General features: G+C 32.9%; 1 protein-coding gene across 1 annotated transcript; it reads right to left on the reverse strand.

The window, feature by feature from the left end:
* Window positions 1-1,838: 1,838 nt before the first annotated feature.
* LOC147071246 (BTB/POZ domain-containing protein KCTD3) lies at window positions 1,839-25,158 on the reverse strand. The gene is made up of 14 exons (XM_085948047.1): window positions 24,943-25,158; window positions 21,348-21,661; window positions 20,340-20,526; window positions 19,176-19,264; window positions 18,301-18,394; window positions 15,848-16,032; window positions 14,988-15,269; window positions 13,077-13,193; window positions 8,893-9,032; window positions 7,748-7,928; window positions 7,406-7,502; window positions 6,128-6,297; window positions 2,493-5,386; window positions 1,839-2,278 (listed from the first exon to the last, which is right to left on the reverse strand). Exons 1-13 carry the CDS (start codon window positions 25,002-25,004, stop codon window positions 5,277-5,279), a joined length of 2,028 nt encoding a protein of 675 aa, XP_085804173.1. The 5' UTR covers window positions 25,005-25,158; the 3' UTR covers window positions 1,839-2,278; window positions 2,493-5,276.
* Window positions 25,159-26,389: the final 1,231 nt, after the last annotated feature.

The raw sequence follows: 26,389 nt of genomic DNA on the forward strand, positions 1-26,389 counted from the left end.
TCATGGCCCTGTATATAGGTGAAACCAAAGTTTTTGTATGTGAAAAGTGGGAAGGGGGGTTGTAGTTATGCTGATTGAAGCATATTAATTTATAATATTGCGGTGAAACTACAATATAATGGTAAGAAACAAAATTTAAGAATTTTTGTTTGCAGACATCCGAAACTCAAGTCACACCTCTCTTTCTCTGCTGAAGTAAGGTTGGTGGAGATTAGATCCTTGAGGAAAGTTGTCACCTAAAGAAAGAATGAACGCCGAAGCATACAAATTTATTAGTGTGACTGTACATCTACGCATTACATTAAGAATGAATTAACCTCGCCCTTTGAAAACCCCTGTTATAAAGGATAACTTATTGAGCTGCATTCACAACTACAAATTTAATGGGATACCATTGGACACAATAATTGATTTTCTCACAAATTATCAGTAATTGGATTTAAAAATTATACACATTACAGTATCATTGACACAAGGGTACCGCCTACTTCTTCATTGTCCCAATAGGGTAGATAACTTGACCTTTTCTCAATTCTAAAGGTGGTTTCAGGGTGACACAATTATACTATCCACGGAAATTAACTAATCATGAGATACACAATCAATATTAAATAGAAAACATGTTTAATTTCCTTTCTAAATTCTATGACTATAACATTGTGCAAATGCATTATGCAATTCAGAGATATAGGAACATAAAACTATGGGCCTATCCATAGACTTTAACTGCATGTGATTTTGAACCGTGTACACTAAACTTCTGTTCATGGAAATATATACATATTCATTTAAGTACATCAAAACCGCATTCAGTTCAGTATATGGATGGCCTCCTATTCTTTTTCACGAGTGAGATACATTTCTTCCAACTTAAAGATAGGTAAGTATATAATAGTAATTTACACTAAATAATCACCATTGTTATAGATTTTACAAATTAAGTGCATTTGACATTTATAATATCATTTCTGCGAATAAAACTATGTATTCGCTGACCGGTAGACATTCATTAGAAATAATATAAAAAGCAAAAAATACAGAAATTAAATGAGATTTTCTTACAAATACATCTTTTTAAGTTAAAAAATAGTATTTGCTGATAATATATGAATGCTCTAGAAACAAAAACGGAAGTTTCCACTTTCGTAAAATGTCTTCTATCTGTTTTATATGTATAAGACATTTTTAATGACTCACCTATATTTCATGAGAATAGAAACTGCCATTTTTGTTCCCTGAGCCCCCTCATATATTGTAATGTAAAGCTTTCAGTTTCTCCACAATATTATGAGTTTCACTTTTGAACAGACAAAAAAATATTTATTTATAATTCATGGTGCCAACTATGTATCGGGTTGCAAGTAAACACATGTTCTAACAACAGGTTCAACCGCCTAGATCAGTACTTCCCAAACTCATGGGTTGTAGTGGAACTACAAATATTTATTAATGAATTGTATGTATATATTTAAATTTGTCTGATAAGAATATATACAAAAATTTTATTCGAATATTTATATTGACCGAAAGTGCATGTATCATCTTTTCACTTGAGACGATTGTAGAATTTGCTAAATCTTTAAAATATGATCATATTACATGGGCAGTTCAAGAAGAATTGATATTAATGAAAAAGTTCTTCAAAATTTTGGATAAGTGCCGACATCAGCAATATCTGTTTTTGCAAAAGCAAGATTTTACCCATAATTCCTTTTGCCTACACACACCAATTTTATGATTAGCCATAATAAAAAGAACTTTTTATATACCACGTTTTTAAATTTTCTGTTGAATCATACAAACTTGACAATTCTATATATTAATAAATACTTTTTTTTGTACTTGATAGAAATATAGAATACTGAAATGTCATTTTGACATTTCATATTGATTTTCATAGTAACGCATGTATATATTAATAATTTAGTTGCTAGGACCCCCTTAGCAACCAATAATAGTGTTTTACTTTTTATGAATTTTTTTTGAAATAACTTTCCATACAAAACAGAATTAATTGAAAATGAATTCAATTCTGCTTAAAGATGGCTGAAAGTATTAAAAGAATGCATTGTCATTGTGTTCTGATATATTCTAAAAGTTTCAAATGTCTATCTAGTCGGGAAGTTAGTTAAAAATCGATTGCAAGATTTGTATTGGACAAATAAGAATACGAGCTAATAAAAACGTGGTAATAAGCACAGATGCTTTTCAACAGAGACTTAGAAGATTTCCTGCAAATTACCATTTCTAACATTGAACCTATTATTGATTTGTTATGCTTCAAATACACTCTATGACGATCGGTCATATATATGTCGAAAAACCCGTTTCTTATGTTGGCGTCCTGTGTCACAGAGTGTAAATACGATGTCATAGCTGTCATACAATATGTATGTATAAATGTCGGAATGGCATAGATTTGATCATAGACACTAAAACGCTCTTAGCATATATGTGCCCGATCGTCATATAGTCTATTTGAACCTTTATGCAAGAACATGCAACCACATTCCTCTAATTAAATTGTTTTTGCAGGCTTCACGTATAGGTCAATTTTTCTTATTTTATTGTGTATAGCAATAATGCCAAATAAAACTTTTTATTACTAAAATAATTTATTTTTCGGCGGAGTGGGCCGGGAATTATTTTTTACAGATTTTGGGGGCCGTGGTATGAAAAGGTTTGAGAAGCACTGGTCTAAATGACAGTATTGTGTCGTTCACATGTATTACATAATTATATTGTTTAGTGGTGTGGTTACACTTCACATTTTCCTCTTCAATTATGTACATTTTCTAACCTACCTCCTCCATATAGAAATAATTCTATCAGTGCATACCATTACGGTAGTAAATATTTTATAAATGCATCCTTAAAGATCTAAGAGATTCTAGAATAAACTCAACCTGTTTCCATACAACATTGTTAAATTTACATATTCCTAACCTCATTACATACAAGTGATATTGTACAGACCTACAAACATATCTACTACTGAAAATACAGTGAACACGGCAATACCGTTTGATAGCTTGTTTCAAAATGCAAGACAGAAAGAAGTTAACAAAATTGTTGATTGTAAAATACAAAAAAATAATACATCCTGTATAGTTGTCACCCAGATTACAATACAAGCTAACACACATATTATTCGTTGTCTATTTTTTAAACTTAACTTTCATAAAATATTTTACGCAGTGTATGTCACTCGTATTTAATAAAAGAATGCTCTTAAAAAAAAATTATAAAACATTTGAATAAAGATCTTTCATTATCAAAGATATTTAATAGTTTAATACCTAGAGCAAAATATTAATTACATTCAACTGTGGAAAGGAAAAAGGGCATAATCCACACAAATCAAATTTTACAGGTGGCACAAAAACGTTTTTGTTATGGTTTGAAGTGCATGATAATTAATAATTTGGTTTTTATATTTCTAATGCCGCGCGGCATAAGCGTTGGACTATAAAGTCGTGGGTCTCAGGTTCGAATTCTGGGTCTGGCAAGTACACATATTGTTTTTCAATGTGTGTGTCAGGGTATGGACCTAATAGGTTGAGCAAGTGGCTGACATCCATTTCTCGTAAAAAACAAAATCTGTCAATACAAACCTCCACTCTGTGGAGGCCCATATGATCCTATCAGGATCGGACATGGTCGGAATCTGATATTAATTATTGACTTCATTAAAAAAAAAAATAACAAGAATGTTGGTTAAGTTGTTTCTCCCATGTCACTTCCTTCTTTTTTTTTTTTAATTTCCAGCTAAATTTAGATAATCAGCATTTGCAGCTTACATCCTTTGGACACAACGTGTATTTAGGTACAATGTTATTATGCACTAAAAAGTATTTTCAAAAAACTGAGGGTTATGCCCTTTTTTCTATCTAAAGTCAATATTATGTATATGAGAATAAAATCCACTGATTAAAAAAACAGTTTAGTGGAATTTAATACTATTAATTTGCTTTAACTCCTTTGTTAAGACTATACGAATTAACAATTTGTTCTTGCTTATACATTTTACTTATAGAAAGAGACGAGATATTCACTCTAGTAATTATTCTATCATATAAAATGTCCTTCACATTGCATGCATTTCATGTTCAAACATAACAAGCGATGACTATTATTTAATGAGATAGGTGCTTAACGAGTGATTCTGTCATAGCGAAGGGTTTTCATTGCCGTATAAAAATATTTGATTTAAGTTGATATGTCAATATTTTGATTAGTATTAATCGCCATAGCAAGCTGCCTCCAAATGTCAGCAGTCAACATGTATAAGCTGTGAGTTTCAGACGTCATAATATTGCTACTACCCAAAATACGTTTGAATTGATGGAATAATATTAATTAATGTAGGTATAAAATAAATAATTATTTGGCAACACTGAATGTAAAATATAACATAGTCAGTTTCACTGCAAGTTCGTATCTGAAGTAGTGTGTCATTTTATAGTATATCTGAATTGCAATGCTTTGCAAAATGCTTGACTTTTTGTCGTACTCAGTTCACACAATTAGAGCCCTATGCATAGTCATATTGTACCTATGTAAATAAGTGGGCTTAGAAGTTATGTAGGCAATTTTCAGGCACATAACACATGACAAGTAACAGCTGTCGAATAAATATAATATTAAAGGTTGTTTACTCCTTTCTGAGAAAGAAAATTTGTAATTAGTACCAATTATCTCACCAAACACGAAAGACACATGTATCAACTGAGATAGTGTTCAAACTTGCAATTCAAATGGTATTGTCCAAATGCCAGGGAAACTCTATCCATGATGCATGCAATTCTTCAAATAGACCATTTTTGCAACATTACAGGAGAATAATCTGAAATACGAATTTTATTGTTATAATATATTTGACACTAATAAATTATTACCCTATTAAAAAATGCATCATGAATAACTATTGTGGATGCATTTTTGGAACTAAACAATTTAACCTCATAAATAATTAATTTTCAAAAAAATAAGCCATACATGTCATTTTGGCTCACAAACCTTGAATTATAGAAAAATCAATTCACGCATTTATTGAATAAACTGTGTTTAATTAAAATTTAATTGCAGTTTCTTTCAGATATGACCTTGCACCAGAACCTGACGTTATGAAAATAAGTAGATGAAACAAAAATATATAGATTCTTATGTAACGATCTTTAGATATATCTTTTTAGAATCCTATAGACTTTTTAGATTGTTTAAAAATTGAGTAAAATCAACGAGCAGCATCTGTACAAATTGGTGGTGGGGGAATTTCAAATGATTGGTCGGTGAGGAGACGGTGGGGCCGTGCAGTGAAGATCGCAATGCTCCACCAGTCGTACCAGCTCGTCAGGGCTGGGGCCGCCGGTCGAAGGTTCAATATCTGAAAAATAAACAAAAGATTCTTGTCATATTAAAACACCATTGTCATCAACCTGGATCAATCCGCGGTCATACGAAGGACTCTCCAACCTGATTCCATTTTTCTCAGTTTTGTGTAGTTAGTTTTCAAGTACTAATACAAATAAGTATGACTGACAAAGTTTAGTGTGCACTATTTATGTCGGATCTTAACAGTCTACCACCACCCTTCGCCACTGCTATGCCCAGTATGCACCTTTCAAAACAGACTATGTACAAGAATTAAGAAGATAGCATGTGTTTTTAGTAAAGAATGCAACATATATTCTTAAATCATGAGTAGTTTCGGTCTTCAATAAGAAATAATTATAATTAAAAATAATATATATTATATATATAATAAGCCACAACTGAAATTTGCAGCAACGCTTATGTGATCTTTGAAACAAAATTAATAATATTGAGAATTTCGCTCCAAAACTGAGCATATGGGCATAATAACAATCTTTCTTTTACAGGGATTGCTTGTCGGCCATACACCTAACATATTGTATCAAACACACATTAAAAACGAAAGATGTACGTTGAAATCGTTTTAAGTCCAAGATTTTTTCTAATACATGAGTTTTAAAGGTGTTTCCCATTTTTTTTATTCGAGTTGGATTTTTTTTGGTTGGTTTATTAGTCGAGATGGATCGTAATGATTTCTAAATGAATTTAGAAATTAGTTTTGAAATAGAAGGGGACAAATTCAACAACATACCTTTGTTGGGATTATTGGCTCTATCGAGAGCCGTAGTGAGGTCCCACATGTGGGTCGCTCCGGAGCAGTGACCGGTGAGAAGCAACCTTCTCGGTCGTAAGGCCCCTTCGCATTCCATCACCATGAAGCAGGAAACTACCGACCCGTCCACCGAACGCACTACGCAAACTCTGCAACAAATATACATAATGTTTAATTATCTAGTTATAAATACACAGCTTTGTTTTAAGAGTGTGAAGACATAAATTTCCTCCTTTTCCTTCTTCAGCCATATCTGCCCATTAGTTGGAGCATATGGACACCACGCATCCCTTCCAAGAATCCCTGTCGCTAGTCAGTCTTCTTGAAACGTTACAGGTCATACCAGCATCCCATAGTTCCGCCGTATACACTCTATAGATAGTATTTAGCAGCCTTCCAGGACGCCGGAATCCGGTTGGCTTGAAGAACAGGCAAGCCAGGTTGTGGTATTAATCTACTATTATTATTATATTTTTATGGAAGACTCATTTCCTGTTGTAACCTGTAAATTTTTACCATATGCATTGAAATTGGATAAGAATCATATCAAGAGGTAATTCATTATCCAGCGAATAGATTTTACGATTTACTCTGGTAATTCCGGTTGTCAACTGTAACTATAAGATTCCACAAATTAGTCAATAGCTATTTCAGTTGTAACACCATTATCAAGACTATCCTCGTCCAGTCTTCATAATGGTATTAGCTAATTAAAACTAATTTGTGGAATATGAAATTAATATTATTATTATTTCAGCCTATATTTTTTTTAAGATTTTTTCTGATGCATATTGTGCAATATGTTTCCGAATTATGTATGGTCAACAAAGAATGTTCCATTCTTAAATCTTGTGAATTATTTGTTAGATAAAAAAATAAATTAAAATCATTAGCAAGTTGAAATACTTTAAAACTAAAATTTGGAGACATCCTGACACCGGCTAGGAATCGATGAAAGTACCTTTCATTGGTACCTTCATTGAAAACCAGAAAATGCGGTTGCTAATATGAACAAAATTTGATAAGCACTTCAGTTACATAGCAATTAGTTAATTATGTCATAATTAGGTATTGTGTAGGTGGCTAAATTGGTAAAGCACATTGGCCAGAACCTGATGGATACGGGTTCGAGTCCCGTCTGACACCTGTATTGCTTTCAAGATTTTTTCTAATATATGTATTTTTGAGGTGTTTCCGAATTATGTATGATATATTATCATGGTCATGCATAACGTAGTCAAATCAAAATAAAATTACCTCTTCCCGTTAGAAGCTAGACGTACATACAGTGTGTCTGTTTCTGGAACCACTTTCTGTACGAATATTTGTTCTTCATCCTGTTCACCGTACGGTCCTGAAATCAGTTAACACACTTCGATTAATATCCTGACAACATTGTAGTTAAAAAATAAAGACGAATGATTACATTCATTGACATACAATTTAAAAAGGCCTGATTGAGAAGCAAGTACGCAAACTACCGACATGACATCGCGTATATCCATGACGTATGTCGAGTAATCTTTGACGCAGCGGGATTCACTCTTCCACTAATTTTCATTTAGCGCACATAAAAAAGTTCACTTCGAAAATCATTACCACAATCGTTAGCAGAGATGACATTAGAATCGCTCGGGTCGAGGGCGAGAACTTTAAACGAAGCTTCGGGAGTTGTTCCAGGTTGAGTAGAGATCATGCCTCGGAATCTTGTCACGCCCCATGATCTAACATGATTATATTCACTGCACACAGACACTAAGTATTTCTCCGATAATGACACCTGAAAAAAATACAAACTATAAGTGGGCACAAGAGGACATACTTCAAAGAATACTTAGAAGCACACAGAAAATCGATATGTCATCACATCTAAAAAGCCAAAAGAATTGCTTGCCAGATCACTCAATATCAACCCATGCTGTATGCTTAGTCAGTTGGCTTGTGCGTTTAATGTATAACCCATTAGGGGAGTCCCTAATGGAGAAATCGAAACAGAATTGACAGGTGTCAAATAAATATGTATTGTATCGAGTACCGATTATCTATGCAAACACCAACATATACACAATATTTATAAATAATGAATACGAAGAGGGTGTTGCCATTTTAATAATATATAAAAGAAATGGTAGGAACACTGTATCCACGGGGCGTGCAATTATTCAAATAAAGCAACCCCTAAATAATTTCAAGTCTATCATTAACTATTCAATTTATATGGCAGGACTTAAGATTGTCAAAAACAATGTTATATATTGTTTTGGTAAACTGTCAACTGTGCATATGGCTCAAAATTATTTTTACATAACGTCGACACCTGTCCTACAGTTAAAAGGCATAGAGGAAACGTCTACAGTGATTTTGTATTGGTTTATAAGAAAAAAAATCTATAGAAATATTGGATGCACCATAGATCTATTGTTGCAACGGTGTATCACAAACTCTCATAAAAAAGGTGTTATGGTTCTTGGTCTCCTTTATTGTGTTATCTGTTGGGGTATATTTGACAGAATTAGCTGAAAGTGAGAAACATGCCCCGCCGCTTGCAATTTACTTAAAAACACAAAATTTCTTTTTCAATCTACAACATGCGCATCAGTGTATTAAGTTACATGTACCTATTTTTTCAAATTTAAATTACATTACATTAACCGAGTTGATGAGTTATGACTGTGTCGAATTTGTATATTCAAGGCCGTTAGAAATAAATCTATAATGACGAAGGTATATTCAACTACAATTACCTTGATGACTGGACTCTGGTGAACGGTGAACGTTTGAAACAGTTGTGGGCCATGACCGACTGTTTCAGGATGTTGCACAATCACGCGGACTGATCCTCCCCTCGTACCGTAAGCTATTTCTATCCAATTGCCGCAGATTCCTGCAATATTAGCATATTAAATATAATACAGTAAAACCTCGTTAATACGAATTCCACGGGACCGAAAATCGAAGAAAAATTCGAATTACGGATTATGAAATGTATGGAGGAAAAATATAAAATATTTTTGATTTTCATTAATATCGTTTATGATCATAAATGTGCCTACCAAATTTCTGGTTCCATGTGTATTAATGGGTCATAAAATGTCATGATTATTTTTATTACCTTCTTAAAATAAGTAATTTATGATGTTTTAAGAAAAGTCTGTCACAATTTTCCAGGACTCGAACTTCGAATTAAAGGTATGATTTCATATCGTCGGTCCCAATTAAAAAAGTCGGATCTGAATTTTTGTCATTTTAGGATTATTACGTAAAAGTTATTTAAACACTTTAAACATTTATACCACAATCACAGTTTTTTTTGTTTGTTTGAAAAATTCCGAGATACTCAAGTTAAAAATGACAGATCTACCGACAGTGTCCGAATAACAATGTCGGTTCTTACTAACCGACATTGTTGGCTGGGCGCGGGTGAGCAAGATGCGTACGATGAATATTTTTATAAAAGTTTAGAAAAGTTTTTATAATCCGTATTTTTATTCATCATGGCAAGCAATAGGTCAAAAAGGATATTAAAGAATGCTTTAGGCTCAAAGTATAGTGACAAATTCCTGGAGAAAAAGAAAGAAATGATCACTGAAAATTCAAATCTCAACGGTCATTTTGACAGGAAAGGTAGGTTAAGTAAAATATTACTAAAATATTATTTTTAACTGGCATTCTTATAAAATTAAATAAGTGGATATTTTATAATTGTCATATTTTTACATTTACTAAAAATAGTTCACAACTAGGTGTTTCCAAGTAATAATGTTGGTTGTGGAAGATATGACTATTTTAACCTACATTTTAATAAGATCTCTGTCTGATGTGGGACATCCGACGTTTTTAATTGGACAAAACTTAATGCCTAATGTCATAAGTGGTACAACCGACTATTTTCACTGTACATCAACAATTTTGTTTTGTGTTAAGTGGTAGAACCGACAGTTTTAATGGGTCTGGTGTTTTAAAATTATTGTAGTACCGACAATGTTCCTTGATTAAATTATTTTTTTAATAAAATGTTTAAACTAATTTTTGAGGGTTACGGGCAATATCTATAAAATGGCTAATTTACATATTATTCTTCATTATTTTGTTTAGTATATCGTTAAGAATGACTATTTTTATTTTTCAGCTAGTGAAAAATGTTTAAAGAATCCATGCCAAAATGCTGACTGAAGTGCTTTGATTTTTTTTTCTGAAGAGCAAAGCTTACACATTTTTCACAAAATTTGGTCTCTAGACGTAAAATATACCGAGAAAATTCTGAAGCGTCGTCAAACAACTGAAGTCACCAAGCATGATCGTCGAAATACATTTGTTTATTATCTGCCTATTGAGGATAAGAAAAAGAAATATTTTGTAAGACTATGTTTCTGAATACTATTTCATCTGGAAAACGTACTATAATAAGCACTGCTTGGAAAAAATATGATGGAGATAATAATATTGAGCCTGATCAACGTGGTAAATACGATCATAAAAAACCATCATAGATAACGAGATGGTGAAAGGCATATGCGATCACGTAAACTGTTTGTGACTCTTGAATGTTCAATTTATATCGAGAGTAGTTTTATCTGAATAAATATTCTAACAAGTCACTAACCAAAGGGTAATACAGAGATATTGTAAATGAAAAGTTCAATATAGCATTTCACCGGCCAAAAAAAGATTGCTTTTGTCATGCATTTTCGGTCAAGACCGGTCCAACAGACGAAGACAAAAAAGACAGGGAAAACATTTATCCCTTAGGGAGGCACATCGCACACTTAAAAATGAAGATAAAAACGAGGCTTTACAGACTATAAGTATTGTAATCGTTATATTTGACTTTCAAAAAGTACTAACGACTCTTCATGGGGAAGTATGACATATTTTTCATTACAAACGAAAATTACCAACTTTAAATGTTACTGTGTATAATATGGCAATGAAAATCGGAACTTTTTATATGTGGCACGAAGTAATTGCAAAACGGGGAGCAAATGAGGTTTCTAGTAACTTGTCTGTACAATTTTATAAAAGAACCGCATTATTTATCGGTGTAAAAGAATTTAGATTTAGGTCCGACAATAATTGCGGTGGTCAGAATAGAAACCGCATCGTATTTACCCATTATATGCTTGCAGCCAAGAAGTTCAATGTCACCATTACTCATAGATTTATGGAAAAGGACCACACTCAGAATGAGAATGACAGCGTCCACTCAACCATTGAAAGAGCTAGTGATCGCAAAATGTTTGTATGTTCCTGAGAAGTGGTAGGTATTGCTTAATCCGTTGGGCAAAAGCTGAAGGTGAACCATACATAGTAAAAAAAGTCTTTACAATGATGTACCTATAGGATTTTAAATCATTACTCGCAAACAAAAATTGGACAAAAAATACTTCGTGAATTTATGTAATTGACTCGTGTAACAGAACTAAAGGAAAATGCACAACAATGCGACACGATTGAGTATAAATATGATTTAAGTGAACCTGTAAAAGATATAGTTATGCTAAGATGTGCAACACGAAACACTTTCAGATTTTCAAGAGAATTTGATCCGAAGGAAGCTTATGATGGCTCACTTCCTGTCAGTTACTATAAGTATAAAGATTTGCAAGATATGTGTAAGAGTAATCTTATTCCAGAAAAATATCACAACTTTTACATTGAGCTCGCCCATATTGAAAGATTCTAAAAAATACAAGCGGAGGATATCATTGATAGTAATAGTGACAAAAAACAAAGTTAACTATTACCAACTATAGTTTTTGGGGATTTTTAAGTTGAAAAAAATACCTAAATATATAGGAATTTTATTAAGCTACAACAATGTCCAGTTTTTATCATTTTATAAGGTATATTTTTTATGTTTATAATGTAAATTTTATGATTATGTTTTCTTTTTTGTAAGTAGCTACTTTTATATCTATCTGTGATTTCGATTTTATACATACATTCTTTAAATTAAGTACTTGGAATTGCTTTATTCGACAGATCCGACATAAAATTTTCATCAAATTTCAGTTAAAATAGTCGGAACTGACACATTCGACATATTAATTTTAACATAGTCCCATTAAAATTGTCATAACTGACACTTCTGACAAAATTACTTAATTTATTCCAGTTAAAAATGTCGCATGTGACTTTTCTCGAGTTTTTATAAGTAATTCTCAAAAATTTTAATATATATATTTGAACCACCTAAAAATAAGTGTTTTTGCCAAATTTGGTAACAATATTTCATTAATTAACGATTTTATGGATAAAAACATCTTTGATTGCTCGTACTGAAAAGTAGCATTTTGCAGATCCGACTTTTTTAATTGTGACCTATGAAAATAATGTTCAGGGGACTTTTTTTTCATGAAAATTTAGAATTATCCGTGTTCTTATTAACGAGGTTTTACTGTAATAGGTTGAGCAAATGGCTAGAATCCATTTCTCGTTAAAAATATCTGTTAATACAACCTCCACTATGGAGGACCAAATGATCCACGTTCGAATGTTGAAGGTGGGATACGAGATTTTCAACAACTGATTCACCCCCAAAACAAAAAAATATAAGGTTCATCAAATTAATTGTCATTAGATTAGATACATTTTCAACAGTGGGTCAGTTTCTTTTATCTGAATTAATAATAAAAAAACCCTTTCTGTCTGTACTGAGTATATTTTAGGCTTTTTAACAGTTTTTGGAACCTTGCACATATTTGTGTTGAATTGTCAGAATACTTTCATTGAGTAAAAACATAGACCATGATCGCATTATTAGAATGTATTGTCTATTTCATCAGGCCAAACACTGGCTTCCGCAGACTTCAGAGAAATATTTCATTTATAGAATAATAATCATGCAAGGGTCAGAAAGGAGTAACAATCGGTTCGGCAAACATGGAAAATTTTAGACATTGAACTTACTGTTGATTATGTTACTTACTAGTTTTAGGAGTTAGGTAGACCGATATTGCAGTGATTGGTTCGTGATTTGGATCTCTATAAAGCTGCGTAACTAGTAAATCGTTGTCTTTCATACGCAGAGGGAACTTTTGCATATCTAGAATAAAAATAATCGTTTTAATATAGTAATATGCAAATAATTTGACAAGGTAGATGATTTGGCTGTGTCAAAAAACTATTATTGATTGACCAGAGTGTCTAATAATCAATAGACTAAAATGTTTAAAAGTAAAAGAGAAAATATTGTTGGGCAGAATGAAAAAATGTTTGCTAGAAGATAGATTACATAGTGTTTCGCCCTTACTTAATTGGGTTTATAACCAAAATAGAAGTTGAAATACCATTTCAAATGATAGATGCCTAGACTGAATATTATATAAAAATCCATTACAAATATAATTTTGTCAACAACCCGCCCAAAAAAATACATACTGATCTATTCCAATAATATAACACCTTTTCGTTATATTTCCAGATCAGAGATAACACCATTGTTATCAAAAATATCTGGTAACACGTGTTAGACGTACCTTTAAATCGGACGTGTAGACTTGTGCCTACCTTTTGCGAATTCATTGAAAATATTGTGCATAATAGGGTATCAGGCTTATCATTCTAATTGATGAGATCAGCAGACGATGTTAACAAACGTTATTTTTGATATTTCATAACACCAAGATACTTAACGATTGTATTCCAATCACAATCTTTCATGATTACAGAGTTGTGTTATGTTGGAATAGATCTGCTGGTTTTAATATCTGATCGAAGAAAGTATAGATACCAATAGTGAATCAACAGAAAAGCTCTTTTAAGGGGGGACATTGCTCAGCGTAGGTCAAAATGGAGCTTTTATTGCATTTTCAAAGCATGATCCTGGACATTCCTTAAACGTTGTAGATAATCTATTTATATAATTTAGAAGCCTTATTATCCTTTATATTTATTTTAAACATTTGATGACTGCATAAAGTATTTTCATTACATAAAATAGTATTCTTTTAAACCTCTCGCTCTGTTTGTACCGTTAAAAAAAAATTTCGGTTAGGTACGTTCAAACACGCGCATTAACATCATTTTACTCCCTAATTTAATATGTACCGTTTTAAAAAAAAAAAAAAAAATTCGGTTCAGTACATGTTCAAACACGCATGTTAATATGATCTTACTCCCTACTTCATTTATCGTTTGTCAATTTATGTGCTACGGCCGTATGTTGTAGCTTAACTACTGGGGAATGCCAAAAGAAATGGCGTATTTCAAAAAAACACTACCTTATTCTTAGGTCAATAATTATTATAAAGCAAACATTATTCGTAGAATGTTTATCACAATTGAATGGTCAAAGCTTATAATTAGTATCTTTAGAATTATCTTCAAATGTGTAAATCTTGCCCATTTTTTGAATAATAAAATGCCTAATTCTTGTCAAATTTGGGATCACAGAGATTATCAATATAATTTTTTATCGTAACTATTTCACTATAATAATGTTGACATAAATTATACTAATGGTTTTATAAATTAATAAATGTAAAAAATCTTAACACCACTGCACATGCATGTACTGAAATATGACTATATTCTAAAACATTAGAGCGAGAGGTTTAAAAGAATACTATTTTATGTAATAAAAATACTTTATGCAGTCATCAAATGTTTAAAATAAATATAAAGGATAATAAGGCTTCAAAATTATATAAATAGATTATCTACAATGTTTAAGGAATTTCCAGGATCATGCTTTGAAAATAGAATAAAAGCTCCATTTTGACCTACGCTGAGCATGTCCCCCCTTAACATCCCTACATTCGCATTCCCACATAGTACACTTTATGACAGTTCCTAATAATAGCAATGCAAGGCAAGTGTAATGGTAGAAGTATCTTACCAATATAATTAATTGCACCATTGAGAGTGCCTAGGAGAAGGAAGGATCCGGCAGTATCAAAGGAGCTGAGCGGTGCAATGTCCTGGACTTGCCAGTGCTGCGTGGAAGTGTGCCATACGCCCGCCTTTCCCCCGCTCACCGTCCCACCCGTGCTCCCCGATCGAGTCCCACTCGCCCCACCCGTGCTCGCGCCGGCTGCGCTACCTCCGTTGCTGGACAACGCCACCAATTGAGGACCAATGAACAACAAGTGTTCCACTCTGACTCCCAAGTTGAATGTTCCTGAAAGCAATCAATAAGTACGATACTGAAGTACATATAATATGAAATATTGGTTGGGAAATAAGTTGACTGTGACGCTTTTTTGTTACACATTAGCCGAATTTACTGTAACTACCGGCGATTTTGCTGTACTTAATAAGAAATCTTTTTTTTACTGAACAAAGACAGTATAATATACTGACAAATCGACCCCTTCTATGTAAAAGTCCGTAACTGGAACCGTAAATCATTTTTTTTACTGAACAGAGACAGTATAATATACTGACAAATCGACACCTCCTACGTAAAAGTCCGTAACTGCATTTTTGGCTGACTTGATTGCTTTTTATTACATAATTTTAAATATAGTACAATGATAATCGAAAAAAAAAAAATTTAATCAATATATTATATCAATCAACTAAAAAATTATGATTGCAGCATTAAAAATTAACGTTGTGGTGTCATTAAAATCGTACTATTGAAAAGTATAATTTTGCAGTTACGGCTTTATACGTAGGAGGCGTTGAAATCTACTGAGCAGTTATCAAAGACAATTGTCAATGTGTAATTATATTTTGATTATGAACTTAACCAACCGACTAATGTCCTTCTGACTGGGTCTATGTGAGACGCGATGGCCCATAACTTGATGAGGGAGCCACATGCGATTCCGAGCATTACTTCTCCGCCTCCTATTTTAGCATTCAGAGCGACCCTTTCAATCGGAGTCTCTTGGACTGGCGACTGGAATACCATACACCAACCGCAGGTGTCAGTCAATCTGTGGATAAAAAAGGTAATCATAGAGTTATTAAATAAAAAGTGGGGCAAGGAATCGGCTTTCTCATACAACTGAATGAAGCAGGCCAATAATAGCCGACTTACGAAAAATAGTGACGCGATAAAAAAAATTCAGGGCATCACGGAGGATTTAGTTTGGTCATTATAACGTACCCATATAATATAATGTTAACGTGGAAATTTTGCCGCAAATTGATTACCAGCCCGCCTCACCATACTAGCCAGCTTCACCATACTTTCATATAACATGCCGCCCCTAGGTAACCACATTGATATACAAATCATACTCTGGTAGATATAAAAAATTCCAAAAATCAATTCATAGAAATAACAGACGTTATAAGACATAATATTATTATCATAACCACAAAATATTTTAAGTATGTGATATGAAACAAAAATGAATACCTAATAAGAACTGAATGAAAAAATATGTGTAAAAATAAATGATTGATAATAGTAGAGTTGCTATTGTCTGTCTCCCTGCTAAATGCAACTTTTGTGCCTGTGTGCCTGAAGCCAAATTATCTATACCATCACTTTAAACCGAGGTGCAGATCAGTCAGTCGAGATGAAAATTAATATTTTCTAAAACTCATGGTAAAAAATACTTGTCCGCAAATGTACTATGATGTAATTAAAAAATTTTCATCTGTAATAATTAGTTTACTAAGTAATTGATTTATATGAAAATCCATAAATTTAATATTGTTGATAATTAAGTTTGTAAATCTGTAATAATTAATGGCGAGGAGAATGAGTCTTTGTCTTTACCACCTAACGTAGGTACATATTTGCAACTTATAGATTTTCTTCAATCATTATATTCATATACAGTGGAACCATACCATGCTTGGAATTCATGTTTTCTCGCATTTGCGTGTAGTTTCTGCAGTATTGTTTTATTTTAGCACAGTTTAGTATATTTAATTCCCGGTTTTATATTTTTATTTGCCGCAATTGTTCAAAATTCAAATCAAAAATTCAATTTATTTTAACACATTCAATTCAATGCATTGCAATCATTGATATGAATTCCAGATCCATGTCTCCATTTTCACCAAGTTTTTATTAGCTCATTTTCTTGTTTGTCCAGTATCTTGCAATCGATTTTTAACTAACTTCCTGACTAGCTAGAGATTTGAAACTTTTAGAATATATCAGACCACGATGACAATGCATTCTTTTAATACTTTTAGCCATCTTAAAGCAGAATTGAATTCATTTTCAGTTAATTCTGTTTTGTATGGAAAGTTCGATCGAATTCAATGCTTGCACTTTTGCATAATGGCGTTCGACGATTTTGAAAAAAACTCGCTTTCTTGTTTTTTGTTTGTTTTTTACTTCATATGTGTCGCTGAGTTTCTAAACCCGCTATAACACTTTTTCATTATGTTGAGAAAATCAACAAAAACTTTTTGAACGAAAAAGGTTTTTGAATGTTTCAGTAGTGTTATAGCGGGATTTGATAGACACATTGATTTTGTTTCATAAATGACAGTTAAACGTAGCGGCTTTTGAAAGAGGCGATAAAATTTTCATGTAGAGGTTTTAATAATGAATCCAACGATATATATGTCTTAATTATTTCAAAAAGGTGTTATAGTGGGTTTTGAAACTCAGCGACACATATCAAGTACAAGTTTTAAAAATCTCTTATATGTTATTCAATTAATAAATATTTGAAAATTTCTTATAATTGCTCTCTTTATTACGCATTTGATCATTTTTTTTCAAGTTGATGGGATAATTCATCAAAAAAATTCAAAAAAAGTATTTATTAATACGTAGAATTGTCAAGTTCATATGATTCAACAGAATTTAAAAACTGTATGTAAAAAGTTCTTTTTATCTTGTAATTATTATTTATAGACACGTCTGCAGAGATGAAACCAAGGTTACACACTCGATTGTATAAACTGATATTTTGTGTTTATTTTTTTTTTAAACCTGTTCAAATGGCTCAGCAAAGAAAAAAATTCTTTGGTTCAAAAGAAAAGGAACATTATCAAAAAAGTGAATGACCACATTGACATAATATGATCCAAACCAATTTGTATGATTTTTTAAAAAAAAATTTCCCAATTTACGTTTTTTCCTTATTTCCTTAAAAATGTAAAATCAGGGTTTCACTGTTTTATCGAAAAACTAGTATGGGCAACCTTTTATGGACCGTAGAAAATCCACGTTTGGACTGCATGTTTAGTCTATGACAGACCTAAGAGAGATAAAAGATAACATTACATACCTGTATCCAACAACAAGATGTGTGTAAGCAACAACGATCCAATTGTGATGCGCCTTTATTATTTGCACTCTGAGGTGATCTGGCCATCCATTAACTAAAATAAATATAAACATAGATTGACATATTAAATATAATATCAATACAAATTGAGTCATAGGGTAGCTCACAGAACCAAATTGCTATGAAGTGTATTTGAACGCTCGAATAGTATTTTCAGAAGAGATATCCCGTTGACTCAAAGTATTTGAGCAGTGTTTTTCATCTCATTCATTCTAAAAAAAAATTGTCCACTTCATGGAATCTACTCTCAAGTTGTATTATTCACAATCCTTTCTTAATTTGCTGCCCCTAAGCAACACATTACCACATAGCCACACGAGACGTCACTGGAGGTGAATTTTTGTGCATCAATGTGCTGCACATTTTAAGATATTGTCATGAATAATTAAACATTTCAAACAGCTTGCGGTGCCAATGTGTTTTGTTTGGCGCGAAGTTTAAATACCACTGGCATAGATTTTGTAATTGCATAATTATATATCCCACCAATACTTATTCATGCATGTGAAACATACTCTCAATGCAAGAGAGATCCAAAAATTAGATCAGCACTGTGAGGCTCATAAAGGTGCATGGTGGAAAGAAACCAAGAAACCAAATGTGCAATATGATACAAGTCCCCAAACTACTAAAATAAAATTTCACTCGGCGAGTGGATGACCGATGACCAAATGAGGCCACATTGTGGTACTAAACATCCAAAAAAGGCTGCACAAAATTCGCCATATTGATTTTAAAAAAAAAGGGCCAAGAGAAGAGAAAAGAATCACGAGGAGGATAATGGATCGATTCCGACTGATGCAATATTTTTATACCTTCTGTTCTTGGAACTGATGTTTTTGTAGGGTCCGGGGTTCCATGTCTTAAGTCAAGGGATGCTGTTCGAGAGTGCCCTCTACCACATCTGAAAAGATTAACATACTATGAACTAATTTCCTTCAAAACATGTAGTTCATGTAAACATGTAAATCACCGAGTTTGTGCCGGTTCGCTATATAGAATTATTACTAGTATAAGTTACAGACCAGTGCTAGAGGCGGGCATCTAATGTCTGACAAAAATCACTTATCAATTTTTAATGTGCTAAATTCGGACATTCAATCCTCATAAAGAAAGTATGTTATATAACCTACACAATGTGGGGGCCAATATGATCTGCCGAAAAGAGAAAATGGTAATCGACTTATAGTACACTCAACGCCCACGGTGGCCGCTCGGCTTAAGCGTTGGACTATCACGCCGTGGGTCCCAGGTTCGAATCCTGGGTCTGGCAAGTACATACATTGTTTTTCAATTTGTGTGTGAGTCAGGGTATGGACCTAATAGGTTGAGCAAGTGGCTGACATCCATTTATCGTAAAAAACAAAATCTGTTAATACAAACCTCTACTCTGTGGAGGCCCATTTGATCCTATTAGGATCGGACATGGTCGGATGACGATTCCAAAACATTTTTAGTATGGTTAAATTGTTGACAATAGAAAAATTAATGTTCCGTAGATGGGGACATTGAAAGATGGCGGTCCGCTTTGTCATACTGAACGTAATTATGATCTATTGTTTTTTGCAATGTTTTGGGATTGGTCATATAAATATTCTAAATAAAGATGATTCATGGTATAAAAAACTTGTTTTACGCTTGTAACTTTAATACGCAAAAGTGCGATGATTGCTACAAATAAATTTGCAAATAATTTGATCATTAACCTTTTTTTAGGATCTTTCTTTTTTTCTTTTGACCATGTTCGATCCGAATAGGATCATATGGGCCTCCACAGAGTAGAGGTTTGTATTAACAGATTTTTGATTTTACGAGAAATGGGTGTTAGCCATCTGCTCAACCTATTAGGTCCAATCACAAATCAAAAAACAATACCTCCAACCGTCGCCTCTGCTTTTTACAGCCACACCCAGAAGGCAACGTAACCGACTTCCCTTATTTGTATTACTTAGAGCAAATAAATAGATAGGTTAGGTTACCTGATTTGCTCTTGTGTTGCACCCCTTCCAACTAAACGCAGATCTAAAGAAGAATTTCTCGAGTGAGTTCTATTAATATTTGAAGTTTCCCCGGTGCTAGTGCCTTGAGTATTAGTCCGATTTGTAGATTTAGTAAGTGAACTACGCCCGTTTGTTGTTGTGGTTCCTGTAGATCCCGAGAGATTCGCTGAAATGATAACATTAAACATTAATACAGCACGGTTGTCATTCTCCTAGAATATTTCATAAAGATAGAATAATCTAGCAACAATCTGAATAAAACGGTCCTACTGGTTGGTCTACAACACAGTTTAATAAGATGAAAATGTGAAAACCAGTCGATATAGTTTTGGTTTATTTCTTAAAGAGGCAGGCCATGAAACACTACAAATGTGTCGCTGAGTTTCAAAACCCGCTATAACACTTTTTTGAAATAATTAAGATATATTATTTATCGTTGTATTCGTTATTAAAATCTCTACATGAAAATATTATCGCCTCTTTCAAAAGTCGCTACGATTAACTGTCATTTATGAAACAAAATCAATGTGTCTATCAAATACCGCTATAACACTACTGAAACATTCAAAAACCTTTTTAGTTCAAAAAGTTTTTATTGATTTTCTCAACATAATGAAAAAGTGTTATAGCGGGTTTTGAAACTCAGTGACACAAATAATATGAGTGTCCTCAAATATTACCAATAATGAATGCGCATTTCATTTACGTGACAAACAATGGGACCAAAGACACGAATGTGCCTTTTTGTGTAATTTGACTTAAATGCATGATATGATAGCAAATTTTATTATGCACAAAGACCAGAAGAACTAGTGGTTCTTGAAATGGGCAAAATAATAACCTAAAAATTAATTACTGTTGACTGAATCCAGCAGCAGATAAACGTACCTGCACCAATTCTCAACAAATTCATATTACGCATTATAGTGCATACTTACCCCCTTTGTCGCATCCCCAAATTTAGACAGATAGATGACCTTGATTTACCTGGTGGAGGCAGATATCCATAGAACAAGACGTCTCCACATGTGGAATGAGTCATTTCATCACACAGCGCCAAACGTCTGCTCAAGGGCATGATGCCGAAATAATCCGCCTCATGTCTGAGCGCCCGGATATTAACATCACGGAGATCCACGTCCTTTGTCCGAAGGTAGTTCAATATGACGGAAAACATCTTGGGGTCTCTGTCGATGAAGATGGCTCCATTTTCGTCCCGCAGACTGGGTATTCTTCCACCGAGTAGGGCGGTGAAAAACGAGTCTGGAACCCACATCAGTGTTTGAAATGATGTGGAAAACCTATATTAAATTACACAATATTCATCAGTTATCATGCCACCTGAATAGTTTTGAAGAAAAACCTTCTTATATGGCACTGATGCCCAAACAGTGTTTACAATTTACAAATTGTAACTTGCCACTTTTTTGTAATTGAGTAAAACAATTAAATATAGTGAAAGTTTAGCATGAATAATTCACGTATTATTTATTATTCAACAGTTTTATAAAAAAATAATATGTAGATTAGCACAAAATCATTAATTAAAAAGCATACAGAAAATGTTTTTTATGTAACCAAAAAGAAGTGAAAGTGTTCGTATTTTTGATGCGAAGAGTGACTTTCGGAAGGAGGTGGGCTATGGAATCTGAAAAAATAGTGTCCACTTTGTCAATCATACCTATTTATTTACGTTGAACTTACGTTGAAACACAAATTGCAAATGGGGTTAGTTAGTTTTTAAAATTGAAATAAAGCCTGCCTAAACCAAACCATAACAGATGAAAAAAAAAAAAATTATGCATGATTTAATGGCATAGAGGAAGCTTTAATTATTTCATTTTTAAAAGGCTTCCAATCCGGAAGCCTTACGTTTCATACTATTTGCCGATCAGCTTTGAAAATATTCCAATAGGTGGCACTATATCATCGGTCCCTATTAAAAAAGTCGGATCTGAAATTTTGTCATTTTCGGATTATTACGTAAAAATTATTTAAACACTTAAAACATTTATACCACAATCACAGTATTTTTTGTTGTTTGAAAAATTTCGAGATATAAAAATGACGAATCTACCGAGAGTGTCCGAATAATAATGTCGGTTCTTACCAACCGACATTGTTGGCTGGGCGTGGGTGAGCAAGATGCGTCGGATCTGACAGTTGCTGCTATGTTCACCGGACAGACGGATGTTTTTATAAACGTTTAGAAAAGTTTCTATAACCCGTATTTTTATTCATTATGGCAAGCAATAGGTCACAAAGGATATTTGATGAAACATCTTTGATTGCTTGTACTGAAAAATAGCATTTTGCAGATCCGACTTTTTTAATAGGGACCGACGATATAATACAATCTGATAATAAATCGAGTACTCAATTTCAACAGCCTACGGATGCATATGTATAGGTGGTACATTTGCGAAAATTATTAAATAATTATATTGAATATAGTTCTCTCTGTAATGTGTCGGCTAGATGGCAGCGACTTGCCTGTGCAGTATAGTTTGTGCAAAAAATACCGAACACTTTTACAGCGCTTTTCGGTTTGCGTGAGCTACAGTTTTCCCGTCCATACACACGGACTTCCCGATACAGAGCGGTTTGTGCTTGTGGTAAAGTATGAGCATTTAGCCGGCACTTAGTCTATTATTAATTAATGAAATACAAAATACTGTTAATTACTCTTGATATTAAGATATTTATTAATGTAGGCTCTAAATAATCGTCTAGTAATGGGTCTTCGCCACTAATATGTATGTATTATGTACATCTTCCTTTGAATGAAAAATTTAAACAATTTTCAATTGGTTTAATAATTCAATAAATTAACAGACTTTTATGTATCTCTATTCGATCATATCCATTTGAAAATCTCATACTTGAATAAAATAATAGTTATAGTGTCGCAGATGACCGCATGACCATTTATTATTTTTTTTTTTTGGCGGAAACAGTTTATCCCAAGTGGACAATTATATTAAATACCTTTTTTCTGTCGGGGAAGATGCTTTTCGATCCAATAATTGTTTGTTCAAAATTGTATATTTTCATACATTTCGATTATCACACACTAAGGTTAGGTTAGATTAGGTTAGGGTAGGTAAGGTGGGGGTAGGTAAGGTTAGGTTATGTTGGATTTGGCCTAAAAGTTATCTGCAGCACCATTACCATATTATAATAATTCATGATAAAAAAATATTTATACCCTAGTTTTAAAGTTTTTAAACTAGGAGTACACGTCATATTAACAATACCAGTGAATCGGGATGTTTTTCCTACAGTCCTATACACAACAACTACCTATCAACACGCCACGGGTTAATTGAAGAACAATAATTTAACGTAGTTATGCAGAATGTAGCCAGTTGAGATATCCAGGGTTCCAGTGGCTAGTTCCGGTGTCATAGAACCCCGGTTTCACAAATTTTAAATTTGAGAAATTAAATAAAACCACGTCTTTCTTGTGCGTAACTTGGTATTAAATTTTCTTATCTTTAGTTTTACAAGTTTATCCTTTGAGTTTTTACAGTTATAGTCTGTCCGTCTACTTTTAACAAAGGACGCTCACTAACTTTTTCCTCGGGGTTCCCTTTTTTTGAAATTCCTCCGAACCCACGCCGACTTACCAAACGGCTCTCGTGATTGGCCAAATCTTTGCATGATCTTTGGATTTGGCGAATCACGAGGCCAACTCTGACGCCGGCACACAAAGATTTTAGCGTTGCGCAATGCGTGGCAAAATTCACAACCTTTAAATACTTATTTATATATTATATTTAGTCTTAAAATTATCTCTTTCGTCCATCATCATTTATATTTTAAAATTTATCTTAATTACACCTCCGCCCAGTATGTGATTTTCACACACCGGACGAAGGCCTTTACCTATGAATAAAAATATTTACGTAGTTGAGCAAGGAATCAGATTAGATGTTTTATGAAGCCGTTTCTAGAGGTCAGGGTTACGTTTCGGCTCATAACTACTAAATGATTATTTTACGCCGGGAGAAACCCGCCTGTGACAGGGATGTATCACAGTCCACAATAATGTCGAGCTGAGATAATGGCGCTTTAGCAACAACATGATATCAAAAATGTAAAGTATGTAAAATTGTAAATAGTATTTTATTTCAAGAATATTTTTTTGCGGCTTGGCTATTTTCAGCAGAACGTAGAGAAAACCTTCTCGCATCTGATCTATATCATATCTCATTTTTTTATTTTTTGTGGACTGGTTACTTTCTGCATAACTATGTCCAATTAATCGTGGCGAGTCATGGGGATTTAATATTATCAAGCGGTTTTTTTGTCATATTTAATACAAAAATATCTGTATTAATAGCCATACTAATAAATAAACATTTACTTGTGTAGTCATTAACAGCTATACCTAACTAACAAAATTGATAGTTAATATAATAATCTGTATTTATTCAAGTGTTACGGTCACAACGACTAATCAAAGCGAGTCCGTCGACCGTGCAATTCCGCGACACAGGCAAAGAAATCAGATACATTTTTATGTATCCCTTTGGTATAAAAATAAATTATTAAATGTAAGATTTGGCTAATCACTTACCGTGTCCCTCCGACATTTAGATGAACTATATCGCCGATTTTACTCTGGAGAAACGTTGTCATTCCGACGGCGCCCGTTATCAAGTTATTCGATGAAAAACAGGTGTGATTTATTATATAAAAAATAATAATATAAACAATCGAATGCAATCAAAAATGAAGTTATGTTATATGTGGGCAACGTGGCTGTCAAAACATGAGCGGTGTTGCCCGCACTAATATTTAATACAAAAAAAATCCGGCTAGCGTAATTGTATCCCTAATTATTAACTTCTACATCCTGGGGTGTTATAGCCGAAATAGTTAGGTATCGACTCAAAAGATAAAATATCGTCCAAACTCTGTATCAACATATAAACTACTTGTAGGTAGGTACCTAATCTGAAGATTTTAATATACCTACTTACTTATAATCAAAGAGATTGGAGGAGAGGAGAGGAGTCCAATCTCTTTGCTTATAATATTATCGCAATGTATATTATGCATAAGAATGCCTGTATAATGTACTTACTTTTCTGAATAGTTTGATTATAATTTAAGAAATAATCTGATTTAATGAAAATAATAAATTACAATGCATAAAACAAATAAATGATAGTAGTAAACCGGTATTATTTCATTTATAAACTTTCTCGGCATATTTTTAGGTAGAATAGGTAGCATTGTACCTGGTAGGTACATACCTACCTACCCAAATTTGTGATAGGACATGATACTGTTTATAACAGAATTAAGAAAATTCAGTTTCTATGGTTACTGTGAAAACTGTAGTACGTCACAACACCACATAACAAGATTACCTACCACGCCTTATGAATGTACAATCATTTATACATTTTTGAAACCTTAATCGTGATATTATTAAATATGTATGCTTGATTAATAATTTTATTTCATTAACCGAAAACAGTGTATTTTTTAAGGACGGGCTACTTTATATACGATTCACTTTTTGTTATTTAACGAGTTTTAAATACATCTAGGTACAATATTGGTTTACTATTAAAATTAGTGGCATAAAGACATTTAAATTATTATGCAAATGATAACATTGCTAACATAACACATAGTTACTTACCTACCCATATAACATAGTACCTACCTACCTATGGATGCATACAATTATTATTCTACAGTGCTGGCTAGTGTGTAAAAATGAGTCATTACATTATTGTCATTTGCGCAGAGGCGCACTCAATTTTATTTATTGCATTAATATTATTAAACAGTCGTGAATTAGGTACTTACAAACCAACGATATTGAAGAAAACCTTCTTCAAACAGAAGAGTAGGCATTCTTTGGTACAAACAATAAAAATCAAAATTATTATTGAAAGCCTCAAACATTATATCAAAATTATTAAACATAATATTGAGTACCTACCGACCTAATAGCTTTTTTCCTTATTTCCATTTCAGTGTTTTTTTTAAATCACAATTCTGTGAAA

This window comes from Rhyacophila brunnea, unplaced genomic scaffold (assembly GCF_057557595.1).
Source record: "Rhyacophila brunnea isolate RB1 unplaced genomic scaffold, BYU_Rbru_1.0 scaffold_20, whole genome shotgun sequence".
NCBI classification, from domain to species: Eukaryota; Metazoa; Arthropoda; class Insecta; order Trichoptera; family Rhyacophilidae; genus Rhyacophila; species Rhyacophila brunnea.

Coding starts and splice junctions, on each gene's coding strand:
- LOC147071246 (XM_085948047.1), bottom strand. CDS start 25,004: ATGACAACGTTTCTCCAGAGTAAAATCGGCGATATAGTTCATCTAAAT. Junction 18,395..19,175: donor ATCAGTTCCAAGAACAGAAG/GTATAAAAATAT, acceptor TATTTATTTTAG/TTAATGGATGGCCAGATCAC. Junction 16,033..18,300: donor CATCTTGTTGTTGGATACAG/GTATGTAATGTT, acceptor TTTTATCCACAG/ATTGACTGACACCTGCGGTT.